The sequence below is a fragment of the Rhynchophorus ferrugineus genome, unplaced genomic scaffold (assembly GCF_030347505.1).
Source record: "Rhynchophorus ferrugineus isolate W39M unplaced genomic scaffold, kcgeb_rfMv2 rfM2, whole genome shotgun sequence".
In the NCBI taxonomy this organism is placed as follows: domain Eukaryota; kingdom Metazoa; phylum Arthropoda; class Insecta; order Coleoptera; family Curculionidae; genus Rhynchophorus; species Rhynchophorus ferrugineus.
In genome coordinates, this window is record NW_027472581.1 from 70,321,725 (window position 1) to 70,345,545 (window position 23,821).

Below are 23,821 nucleotides of genomic sequence, written 5' to 3' on the forward strand. Positions count from 1 at the left end.
AACATGAATTCTATGTAATATCTCACTCCTTGATAATGCTGCTTCTGTCTAAATAGTGTGAAAGTATTAGATTGTTCAATAAGTTTGCTGGGCATCATCTAATCATCAACAGTTGAAATAAAAATTCGATACCAATTTTTTATTTCAGATTGTCATAAGAATAGATGTTTCCGAGATATCTAAAGTTTAATTTGTTTAGCAAAAATAATTATTGGTAAATATTCCGGTTCGTTCAAAAGCATTATCAAAAACAGGTTAGTGGCTTAGAAGGGATAAACAGATTTTATGTGGCTTCATAACTGTGCATTAGAAATAGATCTATATTATACTATTGAATCGAAATAATAGGTTAAGTAGTTTGGAATTCGATTCCTCTGATTTTTCATGTATAGAAATAGATTAATTGTGGCAAAATTGTGTTCTTAAAGGAAAAGTCAATCAAATAAAACAATATATATTAGATATTTGGATCGGAAAATAAAATTTTTGAGTGGGTTTAAGACGTATATTATAATAATTATTTAAATAATAAAAATATAAACGATGATAATGACATATTATATAGTAAGGCAATAAATAATACAATAAACACGTAAATATGAAGAGGACTATTATTATTATAACAGAGATGTGAACTGTATGAGATGGTACCGAAGAAATGTATCCTTCACGTTCCCAAAGCGCCCTTTTGTAAGCCATGCCAAGGACCATGGAGAGGGAGTAGGCGGTACCGGTGAAATGGCAGTGGTCCAGTTATGGATCGCTAACAATATTTATTTTATAATATTTGACAGTACTATCATAATATCAAAATATAGACATCTTAAAATATATTCATAGTTTTAATTCAATTTAACAAATATATTGGATAAAAAATAATCTTCTCATAAAACCCCAGTATTAATGATTCATAATATATAGAAACTTGGATACTATTAAAACAAGCGAAAATAATTGGGCTAGAAGCAATAAAGAGAAGGCCGACATTTTCTCAAAACACTTAAAAAATGTTTTTAAACCTTTCCAGTCTCAGCTACATAAAGGTGAGGAAAATAAAATTACTAGCTTTCTAGATTCGCCATTTCAAATGGACTTACCGCACGAGAAATTAACGGTCGAAAAACTTAAACAAAAATAATGATAGAAATTAATATTAAAAAAGCTCCTGGTTATGACTTAATTACTGGTACAATTTTAAAAGAACTATCAGAAAAGGGTATGAAACTACTAATATTTATATTTAATGCTATGCTACGAATTAATTACTTCCCTAGCATTTGGAAAGTAGCTAAAATACTAATGATTCTTAAACCAGGAAAAATACCAGAAGATGTGACCTCCTACCGGCCTATAAGTTTATTACCGATAATCTCGAAAGTTTTCGAGAAACTGTACATCAAGAAGCTAAACTATATAATAGAAAAAAGAAAAATTATTCCAGAACATCAGTTTGGGTTTCGCAATAAGCATGGGACTATAGAACAAGTGCACAGACTTGTAAACAAAATAAACACTGACCAAAATGCCAAAAGATATTGTTCGGCTGCTTTTCTAGACATATCTCAGGTTTTTGACAAAGTATGGCATACGGGCTTGCAGGTTAAACTAAAGAAACTTCTCCCTCATCCGAACTATCAGTTACTAAAATCGTATTTCACTGATAGACATTTTATTGTACATCAAGGCGATGAACATACCGAATTAAATCCCATATATTCAGGAGTTCCGCAAGGTAATGTACTAGGTCCAGTACTGTATCTTCTGTATACGACCGATCTTCCCACCACAAAAATAACTACTGTGGCAACATACGCAGACGAGACAGCAATATTGGCATCCCATGAAGATCCGGTCACAGCATCAATATACCTACAAACCCACCTGGATCAAATTATGGTTGAAGACATGGAGCATTAAAGTCAATGAAATAAAATCCACCCATGTGACGTTTACCCTGCGTAGAAGAACATGTCCACCAGTCAATATCAATCATCGTCAACTCCCCCAAGCAGAGCAAGTTAAATATCTTGGTTTGTACTTAGATCGACACCTAACCTGGAAGAAGCACATACTCTATAAACGAAAACAACTTCGTCTGAAATTATATCAGATATATTGGCTCATCGGGCGCAAATCCAAGTTATCATTAGAAATGGAATCCAACTATGGGGTACCGCTAGCAAATCTAACGGCCATCATTCAACGGTTCCAAAATAAAGTATTGCGTGCCATTGTTAATGCTCCGTACTATATTTCAAATAAAGTGATACAACGCGATATTCCTCTAGAACCTATAAGGAGTGTAACTCAACGTGTTTGTGTGAAGTACTTCGAAAGAGTGTCGGTGCATCCCAATGTACTCGCTAATCAGCTAAATATGAGACGTGATAGTGAAGTGCGTAGACTAAAACATTTAACACCGCCTGATCTGATTACTGGACATATATAAACTTTAGAATAAGACTAATTAATATAGATAATATTTGATACAGAAGATCGCTTAATGAAGTGATTTTCTGCATGCCATACTTGGATACCAGATATACCATATAATAATAAAAACGCTGTTAGAGCATTATATTCATACTCACTTATAATAAAAAATAACTTTTAGCATATATTTTTACAATGGCAATAAAAAATAGTAATATATTTCTTAAGTCAAACACCTATTAACTTTTATTGTATTTACTCATCTTGCTTGGTGGATGTTAAAGTTTAAGTAGCTGTAATTTTATAGGAAAGTTACAACTTCACATGTTATAAAACTAGTTCCCATATATTACTATCTGGTTTCTAACAAATCGAATCTAGCTGCTGGCTACACGTAACGGTACCGCTCCGTACCCAACCCAAAACATCAAAACATTTTAACCTACGCTCTAGGGCCCAATCGTGGATTGAGATGAATCAAAATATTGATGAAACTTACCGCTTGTAGAACTATATTCACCGATGTATCTCTTGGTTAGATACCGGACAGTTACAGCTGCAAAGAAAAAACAATAATAAAAATAAAGGAAGATTGTATTTTATTATTGTAGGTAAACAATAAAAACATAAATAAAGTATACATAACACCTGTTAAAAAAAAACGTATTTTAAACCAAAAAAGTAACATAATATTATATAAAATATTATATAAAACTTCTAATAACAATAAATGTTTATGATTATTGTGATAAAAAATGGTCGTAAAATGTGAAATCACTGTAACAACAAATTCGACAATTATGTTTAAAATAAAGTAAAATGGTCATAACAAAACATAACACGGTAAACAGTGAAAGTTAAAAGGCCAATAAATAATGCCTGTGAAACCATAATTTGATATTTTTCGGTATTATTTCTAAATATATTTCAACAGATGTTTTACTATTTTAGTATAGTAATGGAGATTCACAATAAATTTCCTACAATGTGACGGTATTATTAAACTTAGGATATCTATTACAATATTAGATCACCTATAAAACATATGTAATTTATATACTAAGTTGCCAATGATTAATATTTTGTAATTCTATTTCTGTGATAATTTAATATTATTGTAAATCAATGCTATTAAAAAGCGATACTGTATATTTATATATAGTTATCTCAATATTGTTCCTTGTGCGTTGAACTGAACAGAAATATTTATAAAATTCATGATCCGAAACTGAGTGATGACTGTCGCAATTTAATTAAATATTAATCCATTTAATTTACAAAGATTAAGCTGAAAATAATGAGTAAAATTATAAAAAAAGTTAATATAATTATAAAATAAATTTGTCTTGTAAAGAAAATCGATATCTAAAAAAATTATGATGCTATTAATATAAATAAGCATGATTGTAAAAAAATGTTTAAAGAACTATCACTTATATTAATATTGTCCCCGTGAAAATTAAGAAAAATTAAAAGAGATTATATTAACACGGAAAGAAACAATCGTAGCAAAAATAAGAGGAAAATTCAAATAAGTACGTGGAATGAACTATAGGTTTAGGTATTGGAGTGGCCTCGGCGACTAAAACTAGGCATTCGACAGACACGTTTTGCATTCATTACAGATTGCAATAATTTCACAATTCCTATTTTGGACACTTTACTTCGACGAAATGGCAATGGTCAGCTATGATATCAGGTTTATAAGAAATGCACACATACAAACCTTCAGTAACGTCAAACAGTAAAAACAGAAGAAAACAAGATCGAAAGGGTCTCTCTTCTCCAGCAGTTTTATAGTTTCATCACGGAGCAACACAATTCATAGGAAGGTGCTCTCCATAACTCAAGAGCTAAAAGGGCCCCTTTAATTAACGATGTCTAAGATATGCATATGGATGGTTAGCTTTGGCTGAACACGGAGTACTGATCAAACCATCCAGATCAATAAAGTTGAGGACCAGCCACTCCAGAAGGCTATTTTGAAAGAAAACATCGAGGTTTATAAACACCAATATGACCTTAACAAAAACAAGGACTATAAAACCAACTCTATCAGAAATATTATACGGAATATAACAAGCAGGATCCTTAACCGTTGATCACTCGGCTAGAACAGACACTTAACCAAATAGGGAAGCAATAAATATATGGCATAGCTTTAGGATCAGAGCTCTCTAGTCAATAAATGCGACTGAAACCAACCAATCGATCTTATAGCCAATCGATCAAATATGAGCATCCAAGAAATCCAAGAAGTACATGGAATATAAGGAGGGGACTTTTGATTAACCTTCCTTAGAGAAGAAAGATCAAGAGATGACTGAAATGAACCATGATTTAAACGAAATGGGGCTATACAAATAAATAAGCAGAGTGTACCAACAACTAGAAAAGAAACTCGACATTGACTTATTTATTCCAAAGTTTCCAGAAACCATCTTTAGATTTTAGTTTAGTTAAGTTTTTATATAAAAAATATGTTGCCATATATTTGAAATAAAACGGTAATAAATCAACACAAACTATATAATAAACTGTAGAAAGAAATGCAATCGGTAACGTGATTGATCATCTCCATCCAATATTGATTTCTTTTTGCACAACTTTCATTTCTCTTGTGGATGGCAAAATAAAAGTAAGAGTTTTCCAGCCATATGTACGTACTGATAGCTCATTGCTCACCTTTATCTTCTCACAGATAGAGAGACCGCTTTTAAAAGCAACTTGTATTCTTTCATATGTTACCCGCTCAAGACAGATTTTTTTTCTATGATCTTAATTGCCCGTTGTATTATATTTAATGAAATAATTTAGGATAATTTCCCCAATTATAACAGCTATTATCGTTCATAGTTAATTTTCTATAAACAATGTAATTATTGATAGGTTTTTTTGCTTTCAGTAGAATTTTATATTATTTTAGTTTATGTAGTAAAATAACTATTATCTTTGACTCATGTGTATTAGAGGATATTGGCTTATAACATACATAATGATTTTAATCTATGAGGTTTGTGTTTATACCATTATTGCATGGATGCATGCATATATGTCAGCACAGCTTGTTACGTTCTTGTGTTGTAACTTATATTGCGTTATATTGTATTTTGCATTCTGGCTTTCTTTACTTTAACGGTAGAAATATCTTCGAGCAATATCTAGTTCTAGTTAGTAGACTATGGCGTGTCTTATCTAGGAGCTAGGTCATTTTATTTGTTAAACAAATTTTTTTTAATGTAGAGAAAACTATCTACTTTTTATATTGTACTTGTACTAAGCTGTATTGTTAACGTAAATATGTGTTGTTTTCCCGACTAAAGTCGTTTTTTAAGTTAAAGCTTTCATTCGGCTTTACTTTTCTTATATACTCAAAACCTACATGAAAACACATATATAATGACTAAATATCGCTATTTTCCGTATAACTTGTTTCAGCTTCAATACACTTAGCACAAAAATCTTCAATTTACGAGTGTATGTATTTATATTTCTAGCCTTTGCAGAACTAAGTATTTTCAGGAGCCATCTGACTTTTCATTGGAAACTTGACATTGTTCAACATATCCTTTTTCGGAACATCTTGTAATTTCAGCGCGATTTGAACTTCTTACGGTAATTTTAATTTCATCTCAGACAAAAATAGAAAATAACTCAAACTTTTCCGTGCCATTATCTTTCATAACTTTCTACCTGGATTATCAAGACACTAGTGCATCGATGCATATAATATTTTATACGGCGATAAAGCATTATCCGACATCATTACAAAAAAAATGGTATAATGAATCAAATTTTGGTCGACGATCACTCCAAGACGAATTCTGTGAGGGTCGTTCAAAATTAGTGGTTTTTTTTAAAATAATTGTATGTAATTTTGTGAAAAATATTATCATATGACATACACTGAGATTGAGACATTCACAAGTATGACTATGATATTCCATGATTATTTGGCCGTCAAAAAGATCTGTTCACGTTAGATCCAGAAGCCTTCGGAGATATTCCTAAAGGTCAAAGAAGACCTGAATGCTTCTTCATTAAAATTAATTCGCTCACACGTCGCCTTAAACAATGGAATTTCTGAGCAACCGATTCCTTTGTTCAATCAATGCCTTTTTTATTCTTGAACAATACAAATCAAATTGAGTGGTCAACGATCTTCGACATCTAAAGAAACATTTGATACATTCAAAACGGATGTTTTGGATTTACCTCAAACGGAGTAGAAAAAGGGCCACGAAAATTGATCTCAACGCACTGAAAAATGCATTAATTATCACGGAGAATATTTTTAAAGGCAATAGATTGGATTTCGATATTCAATATTTACTTCATTATTAGGCCATACATATAAATATTAAACCTCATATGAAACTGATTACTGCATTAGTCTTACAAAAGACTAATTATCTCTTAGATTTAAGAATCGTCTTACGCGAAAAAGTTGATTGAAAATTTTAGATACCAGGTGTACCGGAAAGATATTACGGTCTTTTTATTAACCATTTGTTGCCGGTAGCGATCACTACTAACTGTTTCACCAGATATCAACAGTTAGCAATACACTACCCAACCAAACCAAAAACAGAGCAGTGTCTTGCGACCAAAACGATTTGGCCTTGGAATCCATCGGCCTGCTACGCCATTTACCGGATTTTTTGTTTTTTAGTTTTCCCAATAAATCCACTTTTCATTATCCGTTATTATTTGACGCACTTCCGATCATACCTTTGAAGCAGCATTTTACAGACGATTTTTCATTTGCCTGTCATTCAATTGTTGTGGCACCCATCTACCCATCTTTTGGATTTTCCCTATTTCTCGTAATGGGTCGCTAATCGTTCCTTGGGCGGCATTTAACGCTTATTTACGCCAATTGTTTTTGGGTTTGGATTGAGGTCTTTATTCAATAATTCTTGCATTTTCGCATATTCAATCTTTTTCGGTCTACCAGAACGTTTTTTATTCTTTGTTCCTCGTTCCTTGTGTTACACATGTTACAGATTTTTAAGGTTAGAGCAAGCTCATGGTAAGTTTCGGCCAGAAAATTTGACTTTCTTCGTTTTAGTTTTATGAAGTAGGAAAAGTAAATGCGTGTCGCAAATGCACATTTTTAGACACAACATGACATTCTAGAAAGGTATAAATCTCTGACGGTGTTACTTTCGCAATATATAACATGTATGGCTTTTAAACTTGATGCCGGGGGAATAAAAATGACACATGTGTCAAATATTAACATTGCATACTTAAGCCTGATTGATCTGTTAGTAAAACTTTCATGAAATGACCTTCCGGTACTAGGTGTAATAAAGAGACAGAAGCCAATTGAAATTTTTTTTTATAACATCTTTATTAGATATGCTTAGTACAACATTAATTATAAATTAATTTATTACTATATTTCATTTGTACTTGGAATAATACACAAGCAAGACGAGTGCGAGATAAATACATCAATAGGTATTCATCAATTATGAAATTATAATAACTTAAGCTATAATTTACTAAAGGTATACACTTTATATACGTTCGTATGGTTTGGTTTGCTTCACTCTTCTGATACATGAATCTTCCTGCGCGTTGTTCAGTAGTTGTATTGCTTCCACGTTAGTATGATTTAGTAATCTTCTTTGGTGTTATAAGGCGAAATCTTATATAACTTCGCAAATCCATTTGATTTCTAGGTTATCGGGCAGTTCTTCGTTGGCTACTAGTGATATGCATTGGTAATTAATCAAAGAACACTTGTTTTGACAGCGTTGGATGACTAGGTGATTTCAAGTTTTAGTGCAGCTCCATATTTTCTCCCGATAGGTCCAAATTAACTTGATGATTGTCTGATAAATTAATCTCTTTGATTTTATCTTCCGACTGACCAATATAGTTGTTTTATTTGGGTTTTAACGTGTATTGCTTTTTGTCTAACATGATGTTTCCAATTTAATCTACCGTCAAGATGGATACCGAGGTATTTAGCTGATTTTACTTGAGGAATTGGGTATCCATTGAATGATATAATTAAGTTTTTATTATTTCGCCGCAATCCAAAATTAACATGAACATATTTGGAGCTACTAAGTTGAATTTTCCAATCTTTCCTCCATTTGTAGATTTTGTTGACCGCCTAGTTGCTTAGATTGTCCTAGGTAGAGACATGTCGTTTTCCATAATAATTGTGTCATCAGCAAAGGTTCCAATTAGTGTTTCTTTTATTGTTGGTATGTCAGAAGTATAGAGCACATACAGGAGAGGTCCTAAGACGCTACCTTGTGGAACTCGAGCCGAAATAGTTTTAAATGTCGAGAATGCCATTTCGTGCGAGACTCTAAATTTTCTTCCCAAAAGATATGACTCCAGCAATGGACAATAGTTACGCGGTAACAATTTGCTCATTTTACAGATTAATCCTAAATGCCAAATCCAATCAATCAAAAGCTTGTGAGACATCCAGGAATATTACCAATCCAGGCAATATTTCTTTTCCGCAAACGCTTTTTCAATAGCCGCAGTTACTCTGTACACTTGATCGATTGTTGAGTTCGAACCCAAACTGGAAATCTGGTATTATTACAAACATTTTAACACGTTTAAATATTATTTTCTCAAATACTTTTGATATTACAGGTAGAGGCGAAATAGGCCTGAAAAGCTTCGACTTGTTCTGCAGGTTTTGTCAGGTTTTTGAGCATAATTATTTGTGCCACCTATAAGTATTCCGGAACATGCTTCAGTCTTAAACAGGCATTAAATATATATTTAAACATGATGATTGTTTTTCGCGACAGTTCTTTCAATAATCCAGGTGAAATGTTATCTACTCCAGGTGTCTTTTTAGGATTGAGGTTAAAAATAAATCTGAGGAAAAAATTATCTTCTGATGGAAATTTTTTTTTTCTATAAATCAGGTCACTTTCTCAAACTTGCGTTTCAATTGTTGCTATAATAATGTGAGTTTATTATTTAATCAGTTTAGAGTTAATATTGACGGAAGTGACATATATAGTAATGTAACGATACTCAAAATTCTTTTAATCCTTCGACTATGTTTTTACTGCATTGAATATGGCACACATTGTGCATACAATAAATAATTTGTTATAATGTAAATAAATCATATACTAAAATGGTTTTGCAAATAATAATGTTATGTACCCATTTCTTTTTTAATATTGACTTTACGAAATAACCCTTTTAAATAAATCATATACATCATAAACAAGTGCCGCGAAGCTGTTTTATATGTAAAACTAAAAGCTGCCTTATGATAATATTATGAATGTGAAAATTAGCACTAATTCTGAAACTGGTATACATTGTTTATAATACAAATAACACTATAATAGCCCGATAATTGACAACATATTAATACGTAAATAGAAAGCATCTTTGTGTGTTCTCAAATCAGGTACGATTGTGTACTTTCGTCAATATATCACCTGTCGTTTGAAAGAAAAATCAAGGATATTTTCCAAATATTTGAATACTACTGAGGTAAGGAGAATAACCTGCATTTTTACTACCTTGACATAACAGTATACGTTTTCAACTTTTGCTTATTACGATCTTGACTGATACTTTCTCCGAATTTCAAAGTTACCGTACCCAACCTATCCGAAGGTACCTGTCAGTTCGTTCAACTTCCTTTTGTTTGGTTTTTCGTTTAGCATGCTCCTTTTATTTCGGACGGATTGCCGATAGAAAGAGTGGTCGACGGGTTCAGGTGCCGACGCGAAAGAGATAGAGACAAGTCATCCGCGCGGCCTTGAGAATTTGGATCATGGTTGGACCATAATGGATTAGATGCGATGGCGCAAACCTCGGTATTCGAATTATGTATGAAATTATGTCATGTATATTAGATTACCCTAGAAAGAAAGTGATTACGAAATACCACTTTCCGTTTTCGGTCTGACGGTTTCTGGTGAATAGTTTCTATGAAAGGAAATGGTTCCTATGAAGTGCTATAAATAACAATTTTACTAATACGTTGTTTTTTTACGAAACTTGATCTATATAATGAAGCAATCATCATTATATTTTAATTGACACACTATATGAATTTTGAATGGTAGGAATCATATTTTTATTAAACCAAGAAATTAAATATCTAATTGAGCATATTAAAAATCATTTATTTTCATAACATTTTTTATTGCCCTTACCAGTTTAACATAATTATGATTTATGATATACAAAAACACTTCATTAACTGATTCCCTGTGAACAATATTAAAATATCTTATTCTAAATCTTGCTGTAAAGTTTATAATTTTAATCAATTAACTAGATGGTATTAAGCGTTTCACACTTCACTCTTGTCACTCACATTTTCCTGTAGCAAGGCCATTGAGGCGCACTGACACTTTTTCGAGTACTTAACAGTAACACTTCGAATAACACTCCTGATGTATTTTAGAAGGTATATTAAAAATACACACACACACACACATATTTGGCATTCATCGCCTGGAGAAAATTGGTAAATATTAATATTCACTGGTAGGTACATTCTTTTATTAGCGGAATTTGGTTAGATATTGTATCATTTAGCTTAACACGCCAAGTTTTCAGCCGCGATTCTATTTTATTAAAAACTATTGAGGCCTCGTGAGATGGTAATATTATCATGTCGGCAGATCAGCTATATACTCCTGCTGAATATATAATACTGGACAGAATACACTGTCTTGTGAAACTCCCGAATATAATAGATATAATTCAGTGCGTTTATTGCAAAATTCTACTTCTAAGGAAAAATTTTAGTAGCTGAAGTAGCATCAGCACGATGATGAAGCTTTTTTAGTTTAACCTGCAATCCTATGTGTATTTATTTTGTATTTGATTTATAGGCTATTTAGTATAGTTTAGGTTACTATATAGTTGAGAGATGTTTAAGAGTTGAGAGATGTATAGTTCAGAGTATGTATTTGTTTTGTAATTCCGTGCTTATTATGAAACTCAAGCTGTGCAGGAATAATTATATTTTCAGTTACTGCTTTGATATCTTGGGTATAGTTTCTATTTTCACAATTTAATAATTTATTTGAATAAAAAATTACTAAAAATTAAGCCATTGGAATTCAGCTTTAAAATTCTAAAGCATTTAGAAAAGTATTACAACTCTAAGTATCTGAATAAAATATTTCATGACAATTTTAGTTAAAGATTATTGAAAAGTCTGCCATTAGTGTCCGAAAATTAAAATTCCAAAGCATTTTAGAAAGCATTAGATAAACATGAATTCAAAAATTCAAACATATCTAATATTTGGTAATATTTGTTCGTATTGATGAACCATATCTTGTTTTTTGAGTATTCCCGACAACCTGAACGACTAATTTCAAGACAGCGAATTATAGTACATAGTTCGATAAAAACATAATATTATGTTGTAATCTGGCCGAACTTCAATACACTAATTTGTGGTTTTCATCTTTAACAAGTGATTTTCAAAGTTGCATGGAATTTTGGTACATAGTTCAATAAAAACATAATATTATGTTGTAATCTGTCCGAACTTCAATACACTAATTTGTGGTTTTCATCTTTAACAAGTGAATTTCAAAGTTGCATGGAATTTTGGAGATGTGAGGTTCGTGAAATCAGAGCTAGTTAAATCTAGCGAATAGGTCGAATATCGTACCTCGTCATAATAAAAATGATTATATTGTTAAACATGTTCTTTCTCATGAATAATTTGTATCTCATATTCACGAAAAAATCCTTTTGTATTCCAAAAGATCATCTAAAAATTTTACCACCATAATGTTAACAAAGAACATTTTCGTCTGATTTTGGGATTATATAGACTCTTGTTTTGTGGCCTCTTATTTTTATCCTTTTTTAAAGTCTTATTTGAATTTGTTTAGTAGTATGTATATAACTTTCTGGAACTTTGAAATTTCAGCCAAAATGTTGCCCCCACTAATCTTCGTATGCCGCTAATAACAACTATGAGCAATTTTTCTGAACGGAACTATCAATTTTATTTAAACAGATGAAATTTGGCCATTCAAAAAAATATGGACAGCCCTATTTCTAAGACTTATAGGTAATAAACAAAATAATCAATTAACTGCGATTGATCTTAGATAGTGGAAGATGCAGTTAACCATATAGTAATTCCTATAATTCTCTCGCCTTAGATAATCAACAGCTATATAGCTACGTTCCTATCTATTAGATCATGACGGTACGAAAATATCCCCGAGACATGTACTGCAGGCGCAATCAATTCGTTTTCATTTCGAAGTCGGGTTTTTTAAAAGCGAAACCGATGCAGCACTATCTGCGTGCAATCAAATTGGCCGCATTGAGATGCACTATCGCGCCGGACACCGTGCCATACGCAAAGCAATACAATCAGGTGTCAGGGTCGACAGACAAATCGATGGAATTGATGCAAGGTACGCATCGGATCGTTCGCTACGCCAACTATGAACCAGTGAAAGCGTTCGTCGGCCGGTTCGGAGATCCTTGAGATAGAATCGGTCTGTCCGATGACAATGCGCGCCATCAGACCGACAACACATGTTTTTCGTGGGCAAAATCACCATTACAGGATAATCATGATATTATCCAGCGTTGAAACGATCGTAACAGAAACAATCGTCAATACTATTAAGTCAATTATGATGACCTCAATAAAGTCATATATAGTGCGTTTTTGTGGTGATTTTTATATATCGGGTGGTATCTTTTTGGCGATGGTACTAAGATTATATTATTAGGCCTATAAATTAGTATTAAAGGATTATTTAAAACTTGAAGTCTTATTGTGAAAAATTGGTACAACGTATTTTATTCAAAGTATTGTGTGTTGATAGTGGTTACTTTTTCTCATGTTTCAGTCAATGTACAGATTCGATTTAGAAAGAACGATGCATCTTTTGAAGCTATCCACGAATATACCCATTCTTTGGTATATTCAGAAGTTAAGCTCTGCTCATATATACTCACGTCTTATATATTTGAACAAGAAGTAATCAGAAGGAGCATGGTTTAGATAATACAGTTAGGTTGGAGTAGCAATGCCCACTTTAATGTTTCAAGCGCTGTCATGCTGAAGAATAACATTGCTGTCTATCTGTTCGTATTCTGGCAATTTTCGGAACAGTGTTCGGCTCAAATGCATCATTTATAATAAATAACGATCACCATTGATGGTTTCATCGAGTAATGTCTTCAAATTCTCGTCTTTAATTTTTTTCGGCTGTCCAGAACGCTCTTTGTGTTCGGTGTCAAAATCACCACTTTTAAAACCTCGAAACCATTAAACACATGTTAAAATCAACGGAATATGGTTGGTACAAGCTTTACACAGTATTCAATGACTTTCAGTCGCATCTTTTTCAAATTTAAGTAAAAAATAAAATGCATCGAAAAAAAAATGCTCAGAGCTTGATGAAATGACACACTCTGTAAGTGAAGCCTGTGAGGTTCCAATATGTAGTTGGTTATAAACGTGCCCGATGCGTATCATCGGAATACATCGTAACACCATCTATTGTGAATCATGTAAAACTAATTTAAAAGCCTCATATTATTTGATAATTTAATTGATTGTTGTCTTGTACGAGATAGATACAATTTAACAACTATGTTCGCAAAACAAGTTCAATTAAATGGTTGTTGCGGCTAGTTCATGAGTAATCTCTCAACTCCATCCAATCCATTTCATCAATAGCTACCTGATATAGATATCATTATTAACATCAGTCTTGGAGTATTCTTAAAATATCTCCAAATTGTGCACCATTGACGCCAATAAAATATTGATATTTCGATTTCCACTTAAAATGTTTTTAAAAATATTTTTGTCAGCTAATGTAACAATTTTAGTAATAAATAATTGGCTGAATTGACACATAATTATATACTGTGAATATAAACTTTCTCAGAAGTTGACTTTATTGTCTAATAATAGTTTGAAGCATTTTAGCCAATCAAATAAGTGTTAAATAAGTCTTATATACCAAGGATAAATTACAATAACAATCTATCTATTTATAACTTACACTACTTTACTAGAATACTTAACACTTCCAACTGTTTTAGTACGAAAATAAGTAACCCACATTTTACAATTATTAAAATAAACTCTGCAAATTTTCATTCATAATTAGATGTTAATTAAATCAGTAAAGCCCTAATAAAACATTTCAAATGCCTTACCATTAAGAGTGAGAAAAAGTTCGGAAAACACTACAACACTTTAAATACTGCACATAAAGTAGCGTATTTATGTTCACTTGTATTTAAGACTGACTAAGAGCTAAGGACTCTTGAATAAAAAATACAAGCAACAATCGATTCCTATTCGAATATTTTTTAGGTTAACTTGGTGTGGGCATTAGACATTTATCAGATGAAATAAGCACGCACTTTAATGGGCATGTCAATTAGTTTTACTATAAATTTTTCGTTCGATCTAACGTTTCGATTTTGGTTTCGAAATAGTTCGAAACCATATCAAACGGTGATTAATAGATTTAACTGATATTTTGACGCAATAATTGTTCCGCTTTTAATTGCAAGCATATATTTGTGTACGCGTAACACGGAAAAACTTTAAAAGTTTTAGCTGTTAAACGGTAAATTAATTGCGATATCCAAAGTGACACTTTGAAAAACTCTGAAATATATGATATGTATTAGACACTATAATTAACTCATGGAGAAAATATTGATACGAATGAATTTAAAGGTGATATTTATAATTTTTTTTAAATCGTATAATCCCGATCACATGAAATAATATTTTATTATTTATATTTATGGATTATTAAACACAAAATTCTATCTGAACTTCAATTATTTACTGTAAAAGTTTATGAATGTCTCAATGATTATAAGTGATAATTCTATTAAACATTTTCTTTTTTAAAACAATTAAAATTTGTGCTGAAATTGTGTTTAATGCTCCTCAGTTTCTTTATTAAAATAATCGTCACAAATATATCGTCTTTTCTGAATTATTCACAATATTTCTTTAGAAATGTTAATTTATCTCAACTGTGACACATATCTGAATTAATTGAATTTAATAAATTGACGCGAATGTCTATATATATATATATATATAATTTATTAAATTCAGATAATTAATATATATATATATATATATATATATATATATATATATAAATTAGTAATACATTGTTACTAGTTTTTGTTGATCATGATTTATCTAGGAGGATTCAATGGTATCTATTTCTCATGTCGTCTCTAAAATTGATAGTTTGTGTATTAGTTAACACTCCATATGTTTTGTTTCTATAAAATAAACTATACTAATTATTCTAATCTTCACTAAGGAACTACACAAGATCAAACGGTTTAATTATCTGCGTATAAGCAGTACTCTACTACATACTAAGATTTCCCTCATGCGTTTTACATATCTCAGCATATAAATCATTCTTACACACATATTTTACATTAGATCAATCTCATTGCTCTTTAAGAATTTATATTTTGAATTTAATTAAAATCTGTAGATAGGCACTATTTCAAATATAGTTATCAAAAGGTCGGTTGACCTATGCAGATGTTTTATTGACAAATCATCATACTGAACAAATAACGATTGTCAGTATAAGCAGCGGTTTGTTTACCACACAAATGCTATGTAAATGAAGCTGTTTTATTTGTTTATCTGATCTATCTAAAAACACTGAGTCAGTTTCACTTTCATTCAGAGTTCAAAATGCTGGTCAAATCGGCGTCGAAAGTAATCTTACCCAACACCTACTACCACCGTCCTGCCTTACAAGAATTCCGATTAATAGCTGATGGAATAATTTTACGTCAGACATTTTAATTGGATCAACATTCGAACACGGAATGGATTATCTTCATTATGGTTTCCTATGGAAGGGAAATTGTACAAATATTAATAGATAGTTTACTGTGTAGCTTTAGTCAACAGGCTTTAAAATTAATTACTAGTATTCAATAATGAAATTTAACTCTTATTTACATTGAAAGAACTTTATTAAAAGTAATTAATGAAAACGTAATGTTACGGTTCTAGTCTTGCTAATATTCTACTAGAATTTATTGTATTTTTATATAACTGCTCTGCTCTTAAAATCATCTAATGTCAGCTGAATTAAAATAGCTGTTCCCCTTGACTAAAGTTTTTGGTACATTTATTATTTTAGAGAATACTTTTACATCTATTGTGAACATAATAAAACTATATAATGTGTAATGTCTATTTTAAATAGTGGTTTTAGGACTATGATGATTAGAATGCATAATTGGTTTTTACAATTTATTAAAAATTAGTGAAAAAGCTTCTTTTAGAAGCTCAAAAGGCCCGTCGGTATCATAACATCACTTGATAGAGTTAAATTGATTGACTGAAATAAAATTGATAAAACCTCTGAATATCAATAAGATGTCAAAAACTTTATTCTTCAACAAACTGATGTTTTCCCAGGGCAAGCACCTTTTCTTTAGTCGTCCGTTAGTTGTTGTTTAGTTGTCGTCCAATTGCTTCAATATATTGGAGATAGCGATAGCAATTGTCCTGGCCTGGGAACTTTTTATTAGTATGTTTGGGTGCATTATAGTCTTGGATATGGCAGAGTTTGACAACAAAATGTTGAGATATACATTTCCAGTAATCCGGTCAGTGATGTGATGAGAGGACCAGCGGTAGTATGATATTTCCGCTCAAATCTGTAGGAAGCAAGCAGTACAGATCGTAGGCCTCTTTTGAGATTTTCCATTCCTTCTTTTGACATAAATCCGGTCGTGTGTAGGAAACAATATAAACAGTGGTTCATTCAGTCATTATTATTATAAATCCATTAATTCTATTTGATTAAATCATCATCTCTATTATAGAAATGATAATACTTTATAATTGTATAAATAATATGATGAAATAATACGTAGTGAATTGATTAGTACAAGTCACTCCAATTAAGACAATTCCATAGTTTAGATAACAATTGTACTACATCTTAATTGTACTGTAGGAATGTTCGTCGGGTCGGTTAATCGGTCGAAATGTGTGGCTGCCGCTGCGATTATTTGTCAGAACACTCACTACTATTTTTGGAAGGAATTTGCACGGGAACTAAAAACACTGGTTGAATCAAAGTTGTTTATTCTAACTTACGGTTGATACATGTGGTCGATGGGAGGATTGGCACGATATTAGGTTAAGGTGAAGGAAGTACGGTAGCGCTGTGGAAGTGGTACTGTTACAGGGGGACGGTGATAAGAAAGAGAGCGAGACGTCGTCGTGATGGCCTTTTATACTCCAGAACTGCATGGTACCAATCCACCGGCGTTGCCAACCTTTGTAGTTGTTGATGGTGAATTGGTTGTGGCCTAAAGGGTCATGGCGGTCGCCACATAACTCCCCTCCTAGTGGAACAGCCGTGGAACATACCTATATGTGGTGCAAGTTCCGGAATGCACCCGCAATCACGCAAACAAACGCCCGGGGACTGCTGATGAGATGGGGATCCCAACCTGAGCGAGGAGTTTTACGGGATCAGCTGCCATCGGAGCTGTAGCAGGACGTCGTTCGTCTTGAGGCGTTTAGCTTTGTTTGAGGGTACCTGTAAACGTGTTACGTGTCCCGTTTCGTGATGCGAGGGTGCTCATGTGTTGCTGGTATACATGATGGGCTTCTGTGGTTTTCGTCCATCAGGCTAGTCTCGTGGGATGTCGTCGACCACGTGATGTTGATGAGTTCTGTTCCTCGTGCTATCCTTCCATGCACGTGTCAAGCACCTGTCGAGTGGCTTATGTTGAGTTGATTTACCTGTTAGGCACTTTGATCACGTCGGGGTCACCAATTGTAGGAATGTTCGTCGGGTCGGTTAATCGGTCGAAATGTGTGGCTGCCGCTGCGATTATTTGTCAGAACACTCACTACTATTTTTGGAAGGAATTTGCACGGGAACTAAAAACACTGGTTGAATCAAAGTTGTTTATTCTAACTTACGGTTGATACATGTGGTCGATGGGAGGATTGACAGGATATTAGGTTAAGGTGAAGGAAGTACGGTAGCGCTGTGGAAGTGGTACTGTTACAGGGGGACGGTGATAAGAAAGAGAGCGAGACGTCGTCGTGATGGCCTTTTATACTCCAGAACTGCATGGTACCAATCCACCGGCGTTGCCAACCTTTGTAGTTGTTGATGGTGAATTGGTTGTGGCCTAAAGGGTCATGGCGGTCGCCACAGTACAATAAAATACTAGAAAAAAGGTGCATATGTTTATGTGCATATTTTTATTTCACTAAGTCACAGATAAATCATAATCGACAAAAACTAGTAACAATGTATTACTACTTTCTTTAATCTCAAGAAATTATGAAATTTGTTGTTTAATTTTATGTCCAAAATAAATAGAAAATATAATAAATCCGCAACAAAAGCACGATATTGCTTTAAGTTTGCATTCAATATTTGTAGCAATACGACGATTTCGTAATAATTTTAAATTTTGTCTTCGGGCTACCAACACATTATTCTCTTCTGAGCTAAAACTTCAGCGTGTAATAAATTGGGCCTATTTGTTAGTGCCGCATTTGTAACATTTCTTTACGCAGGACGTGAATATTCTAAACAGCTTGTGCATAGTAACGTTTGATATTGTTCAGGATATTTGAACCGTAACGTTAATCTAAACAAATCATGTTCAGAAAATAAGACATAATTTTTATTAACAATATACTTAAATATTCATAAAGGAGTTTAGAATAAAAATAACAATTATAAAAACGATGATGATGATGAATTCCATCTTACTTCAAAATTTTTTAAACCCTTTAATATAACTCAGCCTCGGTAACTTTCTCATCGTTAGAGGCATATTTTGCAGAGCAACTCTGTTGCTAAATTTAGTAAATATGTTGGATACAGAATCAACTCCTATGGGAGCTCTTAAAAATGTGTCCTGTAAATAACATAACGCCAAAACACAGATTCTTGTGATAAGACGGTAGAAAAACTTGAAGGAGTAATAATAGATACGAATTTATTAATTTAAAACTAATTAAGTACATTTTTATATCCCAATAAAATATCATGCAGTCATTCTACTCAAATAGCTTCTACCTCGATATATCACGCATATAATAGTGCATACACAATTACCTTAATGTTGTGATTTGAATATCTCAACCCGATATTCATGGAAATTGAAGAACAGGCACCCAACTTTAATAGAAATTAATATTATTTTATGAGTGGCTTCTTGACTATGAATGAATCCTAATGAGTCCAATGACCATGATCCATGATTCGATTTCTGATTTACACAAGTCAACTCAGAAAATGTTTATTTATTATGTCAGTATGTCAGCACTATTTTTTGGATGCTGTATAAACTACCTATTGCAATTATATAATTTATCATAATTTTCAAGAAAACGATCAATAAGCAATTAAACCTCAAGATCATTTACTGCGTTTAAGGATCTGAACCTCCACGAATCTGTAGTAGACATTGCCCATCGATCTCAGAAGTGTCTTTCTGACGTGTCTCGTATATTTCCCTTTGTATTGGGAGGATTCCATAGACTAGAGGCCTAGAACTTGAGGGGCACATCACGAATAAAAACGGATATAACCGTGTAATCATCATCAGTCTGCAATTAAACTAAGTCCTCGGTCATCAGCCCAGTCGTTGGTCATATTCTCCAGAATCTTCGAAACAGGCAGTCTTAGGTAATGTCATTATTCACTAGTCTTAAGTCAAACAAACAATATATACAAGTTTTCTAAAAAAAATCGTCATCATCGATTATAAGGGAGCGTGAAGCGTATCACACAATATCACAATAATTCATATTTACGGTAGGGCATTATCTGTTCAACCAGCATCCAGCATTCGCTAATCTCATTATACAGCAAACACATCAGCTTGTAATGCATATATCAGCCAACATTATTTAATATAAACGTAGATCAGGTATTTGTTATTAATTTGAGTTTAATAGCCCTAATAAATAGCATTAAAGTCAGTGCTAGTTCTTTTATACATCGTACAAACATATATCATATTGTTTATGGATTATATCTAAATTAATAATCATATCCAATAATTAAATCTTATTATTAATTCAATCTTTTCAATTAACTGAACATACATTCCTCTAAATTGAAAAATTCTCCAATTCGCCCGTAGGTTCCAATGGTCAGCCCAAATTCCACACGCTATTTGTAAAGGCAATGGCATGTACAGCATCCGATACCCACTCCTCTGCAGAAAAAGCAAACTTTCCCAAAAATCGATTCTGTACAAAATGCTGGTCCGTCCAGTCTGCCTTTATGGATCATAGCTGTGGTACAGGTAGGTCTCAGACAACTTGCACTACTCCAAGTGTTGCAATCCTAAAAATTTCGAGCGTTAGTTAATGCGAATCAGACATCCCGTTCGTGAAAAACTTCATGAATATGCTCAGTGTGAGATTCTCCCTTGGCACCTTACAACATGTAAATCAATTCATCAAATCCGTACCTATCCGCAAATCTCGGTAAATAAACCAAATATGGCAATCCAAGTCGTATCCTAGGGTCTCTGTCGCTCGCAAAAACCAATTATCCTGAACCCGAAGCAACATCAGCAAAATACCATTAGGTTCTCATTGATCATCCTGGGTGTTTGAAAAAAAAACCGGACATACAAAATCAGAGGAAAACAAATTACACAAGAAAGAAATAGACATCCTTACATACAGCACAACATATAATCGTTGATCTAAATCAATCTGTCAGAAGTTATCGAACATGATTACTTAATTAAAGAAATCATACTATCAAAATATTGATTATATTAATTAATTATTCCATAATAAGTATTGGTTATAATTATTAAAATATACTCTTATTTGAGCATACGTTCAAGGCATGGCCAGTATTAACCAAGATATCGTAGTACTGTTGATATGTTGACATCATTAGTAGAACATTAAAAACAATGCGCAGAAACAATCTCAAGAACTAATATAGAAAGCGTCGAAAATAATTAGTTTGCTAGTGCTCCTATTAAGACCTTGATATATTTGACAGGCCGAATAAACAACTCTAAACCTATTGAATTGGTATTTTTCTGTTAGCCGCTGACACGCCAACATAACATTAATGATTGTAATTCCGTAACTAAATTAGATCTTTCACGATTCCGAGCAAATGTAAACAATGCTTACGCCCATTTTCTTTCCCACTGCTTATCGGACCCGTCGCGAACTTAAGTCTTCTAGATCTAGGCCAGAAAAAACTTTATCTAAAGATATTTCATTATGGCGCGTTACATGGCGGTAGAACGGCCTATCTGAAGAACTGTATCTTGAACGTCATCTATATATAATTTCATAATTAATATCTGTACTATTTCTGTTTAGTAGAAAGTGTAGTTGCGGCTACCGTAAAGATCCGGCTTTTTTCGTCTGTAAAATGAGGTTTTGCAGCATTAGAACTACAGTGGTAGATGCAGTCACATTCTAAAACTTATTTTAATCTCAGGAAATTTCCTGAATGAAAATATTTTAAAACATGTTATAGTACTATTAGCTGAATTATTGAATGTTGTTTGATCCTTTTAATTAATTTATTATTTACGGTAAGGTTGTTAGCTACCTCTTAGAGATATCAAAAAATTATTTCAATTTTCAACGATTTGGAGTGGATCCGTAGTGGAATTTAGGCTAAAACATCGCAGTTCTAAGCTTTTAGGCTACATAAAGTCTACAAGGTACAAACTATTCCTTGAATTCCTGACACAAGCACTGAAGTTTTATCATAATAGTCTTCTTGAATTTGGACATGACTTGAAGTTCACAGTGTACGATTACAAAAAGTGGATTACAGTAGCTCAGTCATAGACTAGTTGATTTGGTGACACTAAAACTTCACTAGAGACCGTCGCCCCTATAGTGAAATAGACAACAAATTTAAATCGCGAAAAATGTATTAAGAACTTTCTGCTGTTTTACGTAGATTTTGTACAAAACGAAAACAACAAAATTATTTAAGGCTTAAAATATTTAGTAGACTATAAGATAAAAGTCGAACACGCCAAGAAAATAACTGTATCTCCTAATGTACAAACAGCTAACAGTGAATACTAAAAATCTGCAGTAGAGATCTAGATTTCTGAAGTGTCCTATCAATTTTCAAGGATTTACAATATACAAAAAAAGAACTTCGGTAACATAAAATTACAGCGGTAGAACTTTTAAGATAAGCTGATAAATATATAAGCGATAAACAAATCAAAATAAATACCCAGGAAATTATAACCAAGGAGCCAACCATCGTCGACATAATGAAACTGCTCAGTGAATTTCAGACTGAAATATGTTAGTAATCAGTTAGCAACATGATAGAGAAATTGAACAGATTCGGAAAAGTTGAATGTGTTACTTTTTGTTTATAATATTCCTTAATTAACCAATTATTATTAAGCAATTGCAGAATAATGAAACATCTTATATAGAAGGAAACTGTATAATCTAACATGGTTAAAAATAAGAACAAAATGTTAGTGTGGTAAAGATAGAATCAAGAACATTGGGTTGGATGAGGCAGTCCCCCTTTCGGGGGCTAGAAGTGGGGATAAGAACGTGACTATAATTTTCTCAAATAACTTTTTAAAGTGAAAATATGAACTATAAATTTAGAAGAGAAATATAAAAAGTAATAATAAAGTGTACGCAAAACTAAACTAATCACTCCAAAGACAGCTGGTTGAAACTGGATGCTCCACATCTCCATAGTCTGAAGTACAATAAAAACAGAAACAGGCTAACTTCCTGTTGATTTCGAAAGTATATTATGAAAATGTATTCATCTAAAAGAGAAGAGAACAGTAAAACACTAACTGATGATGTTAATACTAAAAACCGCTGGATGGAGTCGTTCGAACACTTGCGTGCTAATAATCTGAACTGAACTGTTTCAACCTGCATATAATTATTGAATACGTCTTCTGTCAGGATAAAAAGCACTTGTTGAATGAGTTATTTGATTGATAATTAAAAAGTGTTTAAATAAAAAAACACAGCTGATACTAACAAGTCATCTAAACAGCTGCTGATTGTTTCGACAAATATAAAACGTTGCTTTAAAAAATTGTTTTTGTTCTTTACACGCCATTTTATCGATAAAATATATTTCAAAAAGATTTCAATAGGAAAAATAAAATCGAAATTATTCGATATTCAAAAAAGATGAGATGGTATGATTCGTTTACTGAAATTGTCAATATAATTATGTTAACGTCAATTTCTTCACGTAATTAAAAATCGTAAAGTTAGTGTTTGTCTATTACTATGCTATTAATTGCTATTGGATCATAACCTTGCTATAAGAAATTAAACAATAATGATGGGAATAACTCTGACAATAAA

The 23,821-nt window shown here is 32.5% G+C and overlaps 1 protein-coding gene across 3 annotated transcripts in view; it reads right to left on the minus strand.

The window, feature by feature from the left end:
- Positions 1-23,821, minus strand: part of LOC143190327 (ras-related and estrogen-regulated growth inhibitor) — a 319,043-nt gene that overhangs the window by 163,877 nt on the left and 131,345 nt on the right. For 2 of the 3 annotated variants that reach the window (XM_076394553.1, XM_076394554.1), the window contains exon 2: positions 2,933-2,989. The exons of the other annotated variant lie outside the window; for it this stretch is intronic. In XM_076394553.1, coding sequence (XP_076250668.1) covers positions 2,933-2,989 — 57 coding nt within the window. The remainder of the gene's footprint in view (positions 1-2,932; positions 2,990-23,821) is intronic. 3 annotated transcript variants of the gene reach the window in all.